The following is a 16,621-nucleotide window of genomic DNA, read 5'->3' as shown; positions in this document are numbered from 1 at the left end:
TGATATTGTCATCCTGTATCACATACAGTAGCTCACAAAAGTGAGTACACCCCTAAGTGAAAATGTCCAAACTGGGCCCAAAGTGTTAATATTTTGTGTGGCCACCATTATTTTCCAATACTGCCTTAACCATCTTGGGCATGGAGGCCACCAGAGCTTCACAGGTTGCCACTGGAGTTCTCTTCCACTCCTCCATGACACCACGGAGCTGGTGGATGTTAGAGACCACCTTCCATTTGAGGATGCCCCACAGATGCTCAATATGTAAAATATCAAATGTGAAAAAAAACACACTCTGATCCTAGCGCTCAAATGGATGCAGAAAAATTTGACGCACTTCTAGCTGCCGTTATAAGGTAAAACCTGAAACCGAAAATCACTACCCAAAAAGTGTGCAGCATAGAGGATGCACATCAAAAGTGATAAGTCCCATGCATGAGTGAGAGGATGATAGCAGGAAAAGGGCTTCTATACTGAATCCAACGTGCTGTCCTTTAAGATGATAAACCTCCACCAAATCACCTCATGATCAGTCCCTTTAGTATAAAGGCTTATCAGAAGTCTGAATTTATTAGAGCCTGTGATCTCCTTAATTCTGATAATGCACTCTGGAACAGCTGCTGATCGTATTCCGTTATACTCCAGGGAATTCGCTTAGCACCAAGGCGTCATGAAAGACAACAGGGGAGACTCTCCATAGTGCAATATTGTTTATTAACAAAGTGTCCCCCCCCCCCCCCGCCAAGAAATATGCTTACAATAATCACAGTTAAAATGAGCCTGTCACATCCATTACGTCTGCTCACCGTTGGTCAGAGTGCTGGCGTACCGCCCACCTCAATGAGTCCCGGGATGACGCTAGGTGTGTGAGGCTGTAGGGTCACATGGTCACACCCTTACGCGTTTGGTCATTACGTCTTCAGAGGGTTGGTGCTAAGTGAATTCCCTGGAGTATAACGGAATACGATCAGCAGCTGTTCCAGAGTGCATTATCAGAATTAAGGAGTTCACAGGCTCTAATAAATCCAGACTTCTGGTATACTAAAGGGACTGATAACAAGGTGATACGGTGGAGGTTTATCATCTTAAAAGGACAGTACATTTTCTGCTATCATCATCTCACTCATGTATGGGACTTATCACTTTTGATGTGCATCCTCAATGCTGCACACTTTTTGGGCACCGAGAATTGCTTAATTATTTATATGAATAACATTCCACTTGGAATTTTTAATTGTTATACATTCATAGATTTATTGGCTTATTTATTGTACTTTTATTGTTTATCTTTTATTATTGCCAAAATCCGCTCAAAGATTAAGATTTCCCAGTGTTGTATGCTGAAGTCCCCAGGAGGACAGGTGAACTGTATTGGTATAACAAGGGAAAGTTTTAGCACTTAATGATCAACTATCAGCATGATTGAACATTCATTGCAAGCGCTGTTAATACTATTCTATTTTTAGAAAGTATACAATTAGAGATGCTCAATATGGTTTAGGTCTGGAGACATGCTTGGCCAGTCGATCACCTTTACCCTCAGCTTCTTTAGCAAGGAAGTGGTCATCTTGGAGGTGTGTTTGGGGTCATTATGTTGGAATACTGCCCTGCGGCCCGAAGGGGGGGGGGGGGGGTATCATGCTCTGCTTCAGTATGTCACAGTACATGTTGGCATTCATGTATTCCTCAATGAACTGTAGCTTCCCAGTGCCGGCAGCACTCATGCAGCTCCAGACCATGACACTCCCACCACAATGCTCGACTGTAGGCAAGACATGCTTGTCTTTGTACTCCTCACCTGGTTGCTGCCACACACACTCGAAACCATCTAAACCAAATAAGTTTATCTTGGTCTCATCAGACCACAGGACATGGTTCCAGTAATCCATGTCCTTAGTCTCCTTGTCATCTGCAAACTGTTTGTGGGCTTTCTTGTGCATCAACTTTAGAAGAGGCTTCCTTCTGGGACGACAGCCATGAACACCAATGTGATGCAGTGCGCGTCGTATGGTCTAAACACTGACCCCCCCACCCCCACCCCTTTAACCTTTGCAGCAATGCTGGCAGAACTCATACGTCCATTTCCCAAAGACAACCTCTGGATATGACGCTGAGCACGTGTACTCAGCCTCTTTGGTCGATCATGGCGAGGCCTGTTCCGAGTGGAACCTGTCCTGTTAAACTGCTGTATGGTCTTGGCCACCATGCTGCAGCTCAGTTTCAGGGTCTTGGCAATCTTCTTATAGACTAGGCCAGTGATGGCGAACCTTGGCACCCCAGGTGTTTTGGAACTACATTTCCCATGATGCTCATGCACTTTACAGTGTAGTTGAGCATCATGGGAAATGTAGTTCCAAAAGATCTGGAGTGCCAAGGTTCGCCATCACTGGCCTAGCCCATCTTTATGTAGAATTATTTTTTCCAATCCTCAGAGGGTGCATGAGGTGCCATGTTGAACTTCCAGTGACCAGTATGTGTGTGAGAGCGATAACACCAAATTTAAACACACCTGCTCCCCATTCACACCTGAGACCTTGTAACACTAACGAGTCACATGACACCAGGGAAGGAAAAATGGCTAATTGGGCCCAATTTGGACATTTTCACTTAGGGGTGTACTCACTTTTGTTGCCAGCGGTTTAGACATTAAAGGCTGCGTGTTGAGTTATTTTGAGGGGACAGCAAATTTACACTGTTATACAAGCTGTACACTCACTACTTTACATTGTAGCAAAGTGTCATTTCTTCAGTGTTGTCACATGAAAAGATATAATAAAATATTTATAAAAATGTGAGGTGTGTACTCACTTTTGTGAGAGACTGTATGTGTATTTATAGTTTAACTACAGAACTCTCTTTAAGTAGTATGAAACCCTCAGCATTTTTTAACTTAACACATTGAGCAAAATAAAACCATAATTTTTTTTATAAAGTATATGGTAAATTCCTACCAAAGCACTTACAGTTTACAACTTTCAATGCTGCTGGCTCCTGCTCTCTCAGTGCTATTTCCCTAAAACTTGGGTCCTCACAGGAAAAATTTAACAGTGGACAGTGCAGTCTCTACCGCAGGTGTCAAACTGGTGTCCCTCCAGCCCTTGCAGAACTACAAGTCTCATGAGGCATTACAAGGCCGACAGTTGCAAGCATAACTCCCTGCAACCATTCTTCCCCATGTGATGCAAAATATCTGCCACCCAAAACACAGCCCTCTACCCCTCAGCATCACATCTACAGACAGCAGAAACCCTCAGCTACGTATCCTACATCAATTTAACTCACTAAAGCCACACAACCATGCACATTTGCTTGGGCTGGAAGAACAGCATACCTGATGTAAGAACCAAGGTTTAGCTTGGAAAACCTAGGAAGTGAGAACTGCAAGGTTGTGTGTGGCAGTCTCTTTTTTTATTGCATTGGATGACCAGCAAATGATACATTAATAGAAAGGATTGCTTCCGTTTTCCATAAGCATTACCACTTTTGCTGCCTGCAAGCTCAGCAGACAAGGAAAACAGAGACATATGCCCTAGTAGGCATGGCGGAACACTGGCCACGCCTACTAGGGAGGAGGTATGCCTCCCTGCAGTGTCATGGCATCCTTCAGGAGGGGGCAACCCTACATTTTGAGAAGCACTGATTTAAATGATCCCATCCAGATGTTTGATTCATGGTAGTACAAATCACACAACGAAACTGGAGAGATTTTTACCAGGTGATATCTATCCTTGAAGGTTTGAGAGACAAACTTCGGCTAGTATTTTCAAATGTTGCATAGGTCCCCAATACACATGAATGCCTGGGGTTGTAGAATGTAAAGTTAGAAGTGTATTTACCCACCCAGGAGCAACACATACTGCATACAAGCTTTGCATAGGAATCAATATTTGTATATGGGTATACATCAGCATTTGTGCAAAAACACATATACATGTACGCCCTATGACCCTAGACGCAGACTGTCTGCATCTAGGAGCATGTTCATATGCATGCGTTTACACAAAGTACCAGCATATACCTACAGCCACTAAGTTCTATGGTAGGCTGCACGCAGCATTATTGGGTTTTCAGGTGCGCATAGAACCTAATAGCTTGTATTTAATAACAAGCTATCTATATAGAAAGGAACTTCGCTGCAGTAGTCATCATATATTTGGCAATGTCAGGAAGTTTACAGTCTACTGTGAACTGGAGCGAACAGTGTTATTAAAAAAAAAAAAAAAAAAAAATGTAATTGAGGACCATTACACAACTCATTTGCAATGCATTTCTAGTAGTATGGATGTAGTAGGAAGCCTTGTGCAAATGCATGAAAATCTGCAACATTTTTCATTGTTAGCACTGATGCGTCCCACAAAATGAAGTAGTCATCAGACCTTTACGGTATGGCACAGTGGTTGACAATTGCATAAAGAAATACCGCCATATTCGCGAACCTAAACAAGTAGCTGTTCTGGAAGATGATTTGGGAAAGTGGAGATTAATAAGACCTCTATGTTGAAGTACCGTAAATTGTTGATTGTGTCATATTTTTGAGACAATTCTGTTCCAGAAGAAAAGTTTGTCACAGATGTTTGATCCATTTCCATCGCTCTCCAAGCTCCAAATAGCTTTGTTGCTGTACAACTTCACCACGTCGCACCAGAGATGTCTGTATCAGAGTTGCAACAGATTCCGACATGTACGTGGATCTTCCAGAAGTTCCAACCTTTGTTGTACTACCACAGACAAATTTCTACAAAATTGACAGCGTTCTTTATGAATGCCAGGGAATATTGTACAAAACTGACGCAATTGGCCAGCTTAAACATGTACTGCAATTTGTGTGAAATAAACATCCCTATTTTGTATTGCAAAGTATGCTTGAAAGTGTATAGCCATGTGTAGAGTGTTCATCCAGTAACTGTACCTCAAAAATGCTTTGGTAACTGAAAAAAATAAATAAAATGACCGCTCCAAATGGAGTCACACAAGCAGAGTATGTCACCCTAGGGTTCAAGCGTAGGCCAAATCTAATTGGGTGTTATGCATGAAATGATTGTATGTGAAACACATACTGTACATGCACCCATGCGAACCGTTTATACGCTGGGAAATGCAGAGACTTTCTAAATGGAGGAGATCTACCAGCCTCCAATAGAGACAGATCATTTATAACCCTTCTCAGATGTCCTGCAGCTTGAGCTGCTTAAAAAGGTGCCCTAACAGAAAAACTAAGTTACTTACTGGTAACATTCTTTCCCAGAGTCTTTCAGGACAGCCACCTGAGAGACCTTGGTTCCTCCCCTCTGTAGGAAACACCGCGCCAGCCCTCTTTAAAATGTCCTCCTCCCCTGCTGGCTCCTCAGTTCTTTAAAGAGCACCTCCAGTCCACTGGGGAGACACAAGAACATATGATACAATCAAACTATATCACATTTCCTGTAAGGAAATAAAGTATTTTATTCATTTGGGTGGGTACCTGTGCCATCCTGAAAGACTCTGGGAAAGAACATTACCAGTAAGTAACTTTGTTTTTTCCCTAATCGTCTTTCAGGACAGCCACCTGAGAAGATAATCGAGCACTTACCCTTAGGACGGGACTCTGGCTTGTAAGACCTTGCATCCAAAGTTCTGATACTTTGCAGACCAAAGGTCCACCCTATAGTTTCTTACAAAAGTGGCAAAGCTGGACCATGTTGCCGCTTTACAGATCTGTTCCGGCTTGCTCCAGCTCTCTCTGCCTGCGATGCTGCCACTGATCTCGTGGAGTGTGCCCTGATACCCTCTGGGATCTGCATGCCTCCTAACGTATAAGCCTGGCCAATAGCCTCTCTTAGCCACCTGGCTATGGTGCGTCTTCAGGCCTTGTGCCCTTTCCTGGCCCTTGAATTAAAATAAATAAGGAATCTGTCTAAGGGCTTTTGTTTCATCTAAATAATGTAGGACGCACCTCCTGACAGCTAACATATGGAACTTAAATTTCTTGTTTCCTGGAAGGATTTGTACAAAACGAAGGCAAAACAATATCTTGGCCTCTGTGAAATTTTGAGAGCACTTTAGGCAAAAAAGGCTGAATCCATCTTACAAACTAAGCGATCCAGGAAAATCTGAAAAAAAAAAAAAAAAAAGGGGAGGTCTGATTGATAGGGCCTCTATCTCACAGACCCCCTTCTGGCTGTAGTAACCGCTACCAAGAAGACTGCTTTAAGTGTCAGCATCTTCAAGTGCAATTTTCCTGTGGTTCAAAAGGGTCCGCTGTCATAGTTTGTAGCACTAATGACAGGTCCCATTTTTGGGAAGGCCAGACCTTGTATCGGTCTCTGCCTGCTCAAGGATTTAAGGAGTCTAATTATCCATGGATTGGAGGTTATTTTCCTTTCCTGATATACGGACAGTGCTGAAACCTGACTTTTCAATGTGCTGAGGCTTAGACCTTTATCTGCTCCACTCTGCAGGAACACGAAGACTGCCACTGAACTTTGTGTTTTAAAGGAGTTCTCTGTACAACATTTGTTAAAACATTTCCATACCCTCTGGTAAATGGTGCGAGTCTCCATTTTGCTGCTTTTGAGCAGTGTGTCAATTAACCAGTTTGAGAATCCTTTCGCTTTCAGCAGCTGCTCCTCGGAAGCCCAGCGGCCAGGTTCTACCTTTCCACTTGGGGACAACACACTGGGCCCTGGGAGAGGAGATCCTTCTGGATTGGTAGTAACCAAGGGGGTTCTACAGCAAGTTCTTTGAGCAAAAAGAACCATGGTCTCCTGGGCCAGTGTGGTGCAATGAGAATCAGTGACGTTTTCTCTGTACGGAATTTTCTTAGCACTGCTGGGAGAAATGCATAGCATTTGTTGAATCCCCACTTCTGTGCTAGCACATCTACCCCGAGCGCTCCATCTTCCCTTTTCAGGGAAAAGAAAGCCCGCACCTTTATACTTTCTTCTGAGGCAAATAAGTCCACCTGAGGTGTTCCCCATTTTTGCGTGATCCATTTAAAAACTTCCCGATTTAATACCCAGTCGCCTTCTCTCAATTTCTTTCTGATGAGGAAATCTGCCACTTTGTTTAGTTCCCCTTTTAAGTGTACTGCTGACAAGTAGATTACGTTTTTCTCTCTCCCCAGTTTAGGATTTCCTCTGTCAAGGGTCCACAGGGTTCCACTCCTTGTTCCCCCTGCTTGTTGATGTAGGCGATTACTGATGAATTATCGGACCTGACCTGTAAGTGATGACCGCTCAGTTCTTTCTGAAAGGATCGAAGTGCTAGAAGTACTGCCTTCATCTCCTTCCAATTGGATGATCTCGTCATCTCTTCCTTTTTCCAAGTTCCCTGTGTTATCCGGGAGCCTAGATGTGCTCCCCAGCCTACGCCGATTGCGTCTGTAGTTATTGGTCGGGTGATTGGCAGGACCCACATCAGTCCTGTGTTTAAATTTTCTGATCTCCTCCACCACAGGGACCTTTTTACCCGTGTTGGTATCAGAACCTGTGTTTCTAAGGACTCTTGTTTGCGGTACCATGCTTTTAAGATGAACATCTGTAGGGGCCGAAAATGTACACCTGCCCATTGTACTGCCAGGATTGCCAAAGTTAGTAATCCTAATGTTGACATTATTCGCCTTATTGAGCATGGTGGATTGGCCTGCAACGCTTTCTTGGATTTTTTGTATCTTCTCCCTGGGTAGAAAAACTTTTTGTTGAGCTGAGTCTAGCACGTAGCCAAAGTATGTTATTTGCTGAGTGGGGTTTGGGTTGGATTTTTCTATGTTCACTAACCAACCTAGATTTTCTAGGAATGCCTGTGTGTACTTCAGGTTCTCTAGTAATTTCACGCTAGAGTTTGCAAAGAGGAGAAGATCATCTAGATAGGCGATGATGGATATGCCCTTGACTCGAAGTGTCGCAAGGGCTTCCGCCAAAATTTTTGTAAAAATTCGGGGCGAAGAGGAAAGGCCAAAGGGTAGAGCCTGAAATTGAAGGTACATGGTTTCCTTTGTTCACATTGCTAACCTTAGAAACGTTTGGTAACTGAGCCATCGGGATGTGTAAGTAAGCATCCTTTAGATCCAGGGAAGCCATATAGCAGTTTGGAGGTAATAGAGCCTTTACTGAATATATGGAGTCTATCCTGAATCTTTTGTAGATTATAGATAGATTTAGATGTTTGAGTATCGGCCTGACCTTTCCCAAGGGGTTTTTGTACCCCAAATATGTGGGAGTAGAAGCCCTGACCTCTTTCTTCTATTGGTACTTTGGTCATGACTTTGTTTTCCCCAAGTTCTTTTATGGGTTTCGATAATCCTCTGGCCTTTTCTTTGTTTTTCAGGAGTTCGGTGATGTAAAACCTGTTTGGGGGTGATCTTGAGAACTCCAAGTGATACCCGTTTCCTATCGTTCTCAATAGGAACTGATTGGAGGATATCTTTTTCCATTGTGAGAGGAAGGCCCCCAGTCTCTCCCCCCCCACCCCCCATCGTGACTGGTTTGTCATTGCTTCTTGCGGGCTTGTTCAGGAGGACGAAAAATTGCCCCTCCTTTGCCCTTTCCGCTCTGTACCCAAAGTTTTTTTTGGTTTTCGGCCTTGGGTGCTCTAAAGCGGGATTTTGTGTCCCCCTTTGCCTCTTTTTATTTTGCTGGGGCTGTCCCGAGGCTGGTTTACATTTCAGCGGAAATGCTTTTTTTCATGTCCGCCGTGCAATCCAACACTTTCTCCAACCCTGGTCCAAACAGCAAGTCCCTGTAAATGGGATCCCACAAAGTTTGGCTTTAGATGCACAGTCCCCCTGCCACGTCTTTAGCCATAGGGCTCTTCTTGCAGAGTTGGATAAGGCAGAGGATCTGGCTGCCATCCATACCAATTCCGCTGATGCATCTGCCATATAAGCGATGCCTCAAAGGAGCATGGGGAAAGAGGATAGAATCTGCTCTTTTGCAGTTGCCTCCTCAGTGTGGGCCTGTATTTGAGTCAGCCAAAACTCTATGTTACAGGCCACTACAGTTACTGCCATAGCTGGTTTAGGAGTCCCACAACTTCTTTAAGAGGGAGTCCATCCTCTTGTCCATTGCGTCGGACAGGACCCCCCATGTCCTCGAAGGCCAAGTCTGTGTGCCTCGAGACTTGGGAGAAAGCTGCGTCTAGCTTTGGGGTCTTATTCCAAACATCGGATCATCTGTAAATGGAAACCTTTTTAATGCTTTTTTTTTTTTTCCAAAAGTGTTTCCTTTCTGGGTCCTGCCATTCTTTCTTTATTGCCTCTACTAAAACCTCGTGGACTGGAAAATTTGTATTTTCTTGTTCTCCTAGGCCAGTGATGGCAAACCTTGGCACCCCAGATGTTTTGAAACTACATTTTCCATGATGCTCAACTACACCACAGAGTGCATGAGAATCATGGGAAATGTAGTTCCAAAACATCTAGGGTGCCAAGGTTCGCCATAACTGTCCTAGGCCCTCATTCATTTGGTCATGTGGAGATAGGGGTTTCTTTTCTGTTTGCATACCCAGTGTGGTATAAATGGCCGCATCCCCCCCCCCCCCAAGAGATTTTTCACCTCGTCCAGTGACAGTTTGTACCAGGATGGTTTTCTGGAACCCTCTTCCAGAGCTTCTCCCTCTGATTCTTGGGAGCCAGAGGCTGTGCTGGCTCCTCCTCAGCCTTTTCCCTGGAGACTACTGGAGGACCTGCACTAGTGGATAGTAATACTTGCGTTTTTGGTAACGCTACCTGCTGTGTTGAAAGAGCAGTCTGAAGCTGTGGGATCTGAAACCATTCAAATAAGGTTTTAAAGGATTCTAACGTACTAGAAAGTTCCTTTACTGATGCCGCTAGCTCACTGCCCTGCTCAGTGGTATGTTCCTGCACTAATTTGTTAATACATTCTCAGAGTGTTTTTCCCCAGGAGTCCCTAAGTGTAGTCTTACAGGAGTGGCACCTCCTCTTAGAGCCATTAGGGGGTCTGGGTTTGTCTGTTTTGTTCTGGAAGACGAAAAAAAACCCCACAGGTATTAAAGAATTACTTTACATCCCCCCTCAGTAAACTGCAGGTGTGCAGCCTTTTTCATGTGGGCTTGCCTCACCAGGGGCCCCATGAACTTCCCTCTGACACCTGAGGGCCCATTTCCACAGCAATTGCTGCCCCTCTCCGGCCCATGCCTGGCTCCTTTTCAGCATCCCGCATCAGAAGCTGCGGGTCAACCGGAAGTGCCCACCCCTTTCGCCGGACGTTACGTCAACCGGCTTCCGTTCGGGGGGGGGTCTCTGCACGTTGCTGCTGCGGGACCGGAATCGCTGACTGGGCCTGCAACTCCATCTACCACACTCAGTAGTGAAACCGGAGCCGTCCCCCCCCCCCCCCCCCCTCCCAACCTACACCTGCCCTCAGGGATGGTGATCTTCACCAGGTAAGTTTTACCTGGCCTGACCAAAGAGCCTCCTCTGCCCCCTTTTAGGACTTTCTGCCTGAGCTTTCCTGGCTCGGTTCCAGGTGGTGTCTCCCTCTGGAGGAAACACAAATAACTGAGTCAGAAGGAGAGGATGAAATTTAAAGAGGGCTGGCGCGGTGTTTCCTACAGAGGGGAGGAGCCAAGGTCTCAGGTGACTGTCCTAAAAGAAGATTAGGGGAAATAATAATATATGTATATTGTAATAACATATATATTTGTGGCTGTCCTTAGCCATCTGGAAACATTCAGTCTGGAAGCATCAATGAATTATGAGAGTGCTCACAATCTTCCTTGCAGTTCATTGAGATTACAAGCCGCCCGCCACTGTGGAAGAGGGGACGTGTAGTTACTTCATTCACATATTCCTATGATTGAAAGATGCATGTGGTTTTTGAAATTTGACAGAGTGTGGGGAGAGGATCCCCCGATGGTTGAACAGTGTTGACAGTAAAACATAAATTTGGTTCATTGTGTTTCAAGATGTGCAACATGTCTGCCAATGTACCTGCTGTTGGATCTCCGGATAGGGTATTGTCCAATGCACTTTGCACAGACTGGAAAAGATTCATTTTTTGTGTTGGACCTGTAAGAAAAACACAAACATTAGCTGAGAAACAATGCTACTTAGAATATCACCAATAGGCCGATATGCGAGAGTGACTAATATGCTTTATCCAGATGAGGTGACAACTCTAGCATCATGGTGAGTAGTAGGTTGCACAATGCTTGTGGTTAGTGGGAAAGTCCGGAATTATTTTACTTTTTATGCTTTTTGTAAAGCTAAAATATAGTATAAAAATGCATCATAGAAGCAGGGTGCTCTGCTTATTTAGACTACAAATCCTTTCATCGCTCCTCTTCACTATTACATAAACAGAAGGGGTTTGTTTAATTCATAGGAGATAGCTAGGAAGGCTGATAATTGTGTACAAGAAGAATTCTGTACAAGAATGCTGGATTTCGATCAAAAAGCAGTGGGTATTTTCTGTACTGTAAAAGTACTCAGCCAAAAAAAGGGGGGATAAACTGCATTGTTGCATTTTGTTCTTGGGTTTGGATAGACTTTAAATCCTTCAGGGCATGTACATGAGACATATCCTCAAAAGGTATCTCAGGGAGAAACAAACATATCCATGGTACATCTCTGCAAGAAGAAGTGCAACATTTCTTCTGTTCTGGCTTTTTTTTTTTTAGGTAAAAAAAAAAAAAAAAAAAAAAAAAACACACACACCACACAAAAACACACACATACACACACTAAAAAAGTACAGAAAATTCCTGATGATTTTCTTAGAAATCAAGTGTGCTCATTATTTCCTGTGCAGCACTAAAATTCCAGCCAGTGTCATCAGTCCTGCCTAATCCCCCTCTGTGGTCCTGTCCTAGGGAGACAACACTGAACCTCCATAGATCCATTACAGTAAGTAGGTGTGGTCACCCTAGGACAGGAACCCCAGGTAAAAATACATAGGAAAAGCCTCAAATAAGAAAACTATTGCAACCACTACACAAAGACTGGTAACATGCAATATATTAAATTGCTGTTCTTGAATTCAGATATAATAGCATTTAAAACCTTCTGCTGTGAGCAGCTCCCCCCCGCCCAGGTCTCATCTGGATCCAGAAATGTGCATAAGAGCAGCCGCTCTCCCGAGCCTCTCCATCCTCATTGGCAGCAGACAAACATTGCTGTGTTTGGCTGCTATGTGCAAAACCACTGATCAGAGCATGTTTATTGTTGAAAGAAAATAAAAAGTGAGCTCTTAATATCCCTCTAATGCACCCAAGAGTGCAGTCTGTGCAAAATGTGCGACCAGAATAAAACATTTTCCCCCCTTAAGAATAGGCATCTTCCTGCCCTAATGATATCCATCCTCTCCTGTGATGTCTCAGAGAGGGATATACCAGCACAATGCAAAAGCCTCTTCTCATGAAATTTGGGATCTTCAGCATATCTAGGATCTCGCCAAAAGCCAGTGTTTAAAAAATAAGCAGACCTTACATATTATAGCAAGGTCAGCCAAATTGTTCTTGCAACTTTCAGGAGCAAAAACAATATTAACAATGTAATAAAACAGCTATTACAATCTATAAAATAGAATACTCAGACCAGTGTGTGAAAATCCGTTTTGCCCCCACATACAAAAACATATGCAGTTGATGGCATTCCAAATGTTTAAACATTCAGAACTACTGTTAATGTCCCAGCTGCTTATCACTGACTCAGAAACTTGACAGAACAAGGTCTTAGCAACCTGGTTACTAATAAAAGCAGCTTAACGTATTCAATGTGTGTCACTGTGACACAGAAAATTACCAAGCCCTGTTACCTTAACTACGCTGCTGGATGCTCTAGTCTGCAGGTACTATATGTGCATGGCTGAAGAGTAAATGAACAAATACCATGCAAAAAAAAAAGTAGATATATACAGAGAACTGATCTTTATATTTCCATATATTTTGCAAAAATAGAAAATAGACAAGTCAATTTGCACCCGTTAACTCCTATATAGCAAGAGATATAAATTTGCTTAGTTTTGCAGTTGGTGAATTAGTGGTGCGTCTTATCAAGAAAGTCTGTTACCACCTGTAAATTGGTACACAGAATGGGAAACGCTTTTTTTTTATATGTTTTACCTTACCTTACATATAAGGAATAGATACAGGTATAAGATCTACCAACTGGAGAGCCTGGCACACAGCATTTTCAAAAGAGCAGATATTGTGAGATTGAAAATTTAGGCACAGTATAAAATTAAGTGTAGATCTCCCAAAGTTCCCACAATAATCAATGTTTAATAGAGAGAAGGAAGGGGAGGAGAGTGGTCATTATAGGAAACTCAAATAATGATTGTATTTCTATACATCTTCTCAGTTATTACAATTATTTTTTTCATGGATAAGTGGTTACAGATAGTAGATGCCATACCTGAATCATTAAAAAGGAGAGCTCCAACCAGAACCAAAATGAGCCAACATAATATCAGGTTCTAAGCATTCAATTGATTTCTCCAATACATAAAACATTACAAATAAAATAAGACCTTCAATATTAATAGCATAGCCAAGATATCTAAAGCCAACACTTTTTTTTTTTTTTTTTTTTTTCTTGAAAGAGTACCAAAACCCCTATCAATTTTTTTTTTTTTTCACATGTGCCCATTGGGGAGAAATACCTTCAGTCCTGTCCCATCAACACTATGGGGTCGATTTAATAAAACTGGAGACTAAAAATCTGGTGCAGCTGTGCAGTCTAGCAAGCTTCTTACTTCAGCTTGTTCAATTAAACTTTGACTATAAAAACTAGAAGCAGATTGGTTACTATGCACAACTGCACCAGATTCCATGTGCACCAATTTAAGACTCCATACACACCTCGGCTCTCGCTCAAAAGAAGCTAATGTTCCTTTTTGAGCGACAAGCTTTTCGCATTCTGCGACAAAATTTATCGTGGCAAAATTGCACTGCTATTAAGAAGTAATGGCATTGCAAATGCATGCCGTGATTTTTGATCGCAGGCAGAATTGTGGCGGTTCGGCCCACGATTCGAATCGCCTAGGTGTGAATGGAGCCTTAGTAAATCTCCGCCATAGAAGGAAGGGAGAGGAAATTATTTTTTTTTTTATTATTACATAGGATTTATATAGCGCCAACAGTTTGCGCAGCGCTTTACAACATGGGGGCAGACAGTACACTTACAATACAAATCAATACAGGAGGGATAAGAGGGCTCTGCTCGTTAGAGCTTACAATCTAGAAGGGAGGGTCAAGTGGAAACAAAAAAGGTAATAACTGTGGGGGATGAGCTGACGGAAAAAATGAAAATACAGTTGTTAGGTGTGGGTAGGATAGGCTTCTCTGAAGAGAAGGGTTTTCAAGGATCGTCTGAAAGCTAATAAAGTAGGAGATAAGCGGACAAATTGGGGTAGGGCATTCCATAGGATTGGAGAGGCTTTGGAAAAAACCTGGAGGCGAGCATGGGAGGAGGTGACGAGGGAGCTAGAGAGCAGGAAGTCTTGAGAGGAACGAATAGAGCGAGTAGGTTGGTATTTAGAGACTAAGCTAGTGATGTAGCTGGGGGCGAAATTGTGGATGGCTTTGTACGTAGTTGTTAGAATTTTGAATCTAATTCTTTGGCCGAGCGGAAGCCAGTGGAGGGATTGACAGAGAGGAGTGGCAGACACAGAGCGATTGGTAAGGTGGATGAGTCTGGCAGCGGCATTCATAATGGATTGAAGAGGTGATATAGACTATGTAGAGGTAAGCCAATGAGAAGGGAGTTGCAGTAGTCGAGGCGAGAGATGACCAGGGAGTGAATTAAGAGCTTTGTTGTGTCATTGGTTAGAAAGGGGCGTATTTTGGAGATGTTGGAGGTTGAGGCAGCAGGATTTGGACAGTGATTGGATGTGTTGCTTGAAAGAGAGTTCAGAGTCTAGGACTACACCTAGAACCTTGGCATGTGGGGAAGGGCTTATAGTTGTGCCATCGATTTTGACAGAGAGATCAGGGGAAAAGGCATATGGGGGAGGAAAAATAAGTTCGGTTTTGGCTAGATTGAGTTTGAGGAAGTGGTGTGACATCCAGACTGATATATCTGAGAGTAAATTAGTGATACGTGAGGAGACAGAGGGAGTGAGCTGAGGGGTAGAGAAATAGATTTGGGTGTCGTCAGCGTAGAGGTGGTATTGGAAGCCATGGGAGGCTATCAATTGACCCAGGGAGGTGGTGTAGATTGAAAATAGTAGCGGTCCAAGAACAGAACCTTGGGGGACCCCAACAGAGAAAGGAAGAAGAGAGGAGGAGGAGGTAGAGTTATAAGAAATTCTAAAAGGTGCGGTTGGATAAGTAGGAAGAGAACCAGCAAAGTGTACAGTCACGGAGACCAAAGGAGTGTAGTTTTTTGAGGAGGAGGGGGTGGTCAACCGTATCAAAGGCAGCAGAGAGGTCCAGGAGTAGGAGTACAGAATAGTGTCGATTGGTTTTGGCCGTTAGTAGATCGTTTGTTAGTTTTAGGAGAGCAGTTTCTGTGAAGTGTTGAGGACGAAATCCAGACTGAAGGGGATCAAGAAGGCCATTATCAGTGAGGTGGACGCTCAGTCAGTTGTAGACCAGACGTTCGAGGAGTTTGGATAAGAAGGGGAGCAAGGAGATGGGGCATAGGTTGTTAAGATTGGATGGGTCCAGTGAGGGCTTTTTAAGTATGGGTCTGACAAGTGCATGTTTTAGAGAGTTAGGGAAGATGCCAGAAGAGAGGGAGAGATTGAAGATGTGGGTTAGAGAGTGTAGCATAGGGCCAGAGGGTGAACGTAGCATTTGTGAGGGAACAGGATCCAGAGGGCAGGTGATAAGGTGGACATTAGCAAGTAGTTTAGCAACTTCGTCTGTAGTGGTGGGGTTGAAAGAGGGAAATAATGATTGTGCCTGTGAGCGTGGAGGGTGTCGGCACAGCAGAGATCTCAGCGCGAATAGTATCAATCTTCTGTTTGAAGTGATTGGCGATCTCCTGGGCAGTGAGTGAGTTGGCAGGTGGAAGCAGTGGAGGACGAAGTAGAGAGTTGAAGGTGGAGAAGAGTTGACGGGGACAGGATGATAAGTTGCTAATGAGAGTGGTAAAATAGGTCTGCTTGGCAGAGAGGAGGCTGGAATTGTATTTTTCGAGGGCAGATTTATATTGGTTGAAATCTCTCTGGGACTTAGTCTTACAACACAGGCGCTCAAGAGCACGACTACGTTTTTTCAGACTTCTAGTATCATCTGTTTGCCAAGGTTGAAGGGGTCTGGGCTTGATTCTGTGTGTAGTGAGGGGGGCCAGTGAGTTCAGTGAGGCTAGAAGTGAAGCGTTGTACACAGAAGTGGCTAGGTTGGTGCAGGATGGGGGTGAGATTTTGTCGTAGAGGTTGTTGATAGCAGAGTAGAGAAGAGAAGGGTTGAGATTACGTAGGTTTCTGCGGGTAACTTTAAGGTGGTTGGAGGGAGAGGAGGTGAAGGAAAGGGGGAGAGAGTGAAACTAATAAGGTGGTGATCAGAGAGAGGCAATGGATAGTTAGAGAGGTTGCATGGAGTGCAAAGGTGGGAGAACACGAGGTCAAGGATATTGCCTTCTGAGTGAATTGGAGCATGTATACACTGCTTCAGGTCAAAGGAGGATGTTAGGCTAAGAAGTTTGGAAGTGGAAGGAGTGTTAGTATTAATAGGGATG

General features: G+C 43.7%; 1 protein-coding gene across 1 annotated transcript in view; it reads right to left on the bottom strand.

The window, feature by feature from the left end:
• BCKDHB (branched chain keto acid dehydrogenase E1 subunit beta) overlaps positions 1 to 16,621 on the bottom strand; it is a 377,387-nt gene that overhangs the window by 338,207 nt on the left and 22,559 nt on the right. Inside the window, exon 2 of the mRNA XM_073626854.1 lies at positions 10,928 to 11,005. Coding sequence (XP_073482955.1) covers positions 10,928 to 11,005 — 78 coding nt within the window. The remainder of the gene's footprint in view (positions 1 to 10,927; positions 11,006 to 16,621) is intronic.

This window comes from Aquarana catesbeiana, linkage group LG04 (assembly GCF_042186555.1).
Source record: "Aquarana catesbeiana isolate 2022-GZ linkage group LG04, ASM4218655v1, whole genome shotgun sequence".
Classification (NCBI taxonomy): domain Eukaryota; kingdom Metazoa; phylum Chordata; class Amphibia; order Anura; family Ranidae; genus Aquarana; species Aquarana catesbeiana.
This window is presented reverse-complemented; position numbering and strand designations above follow the sequence as displayed.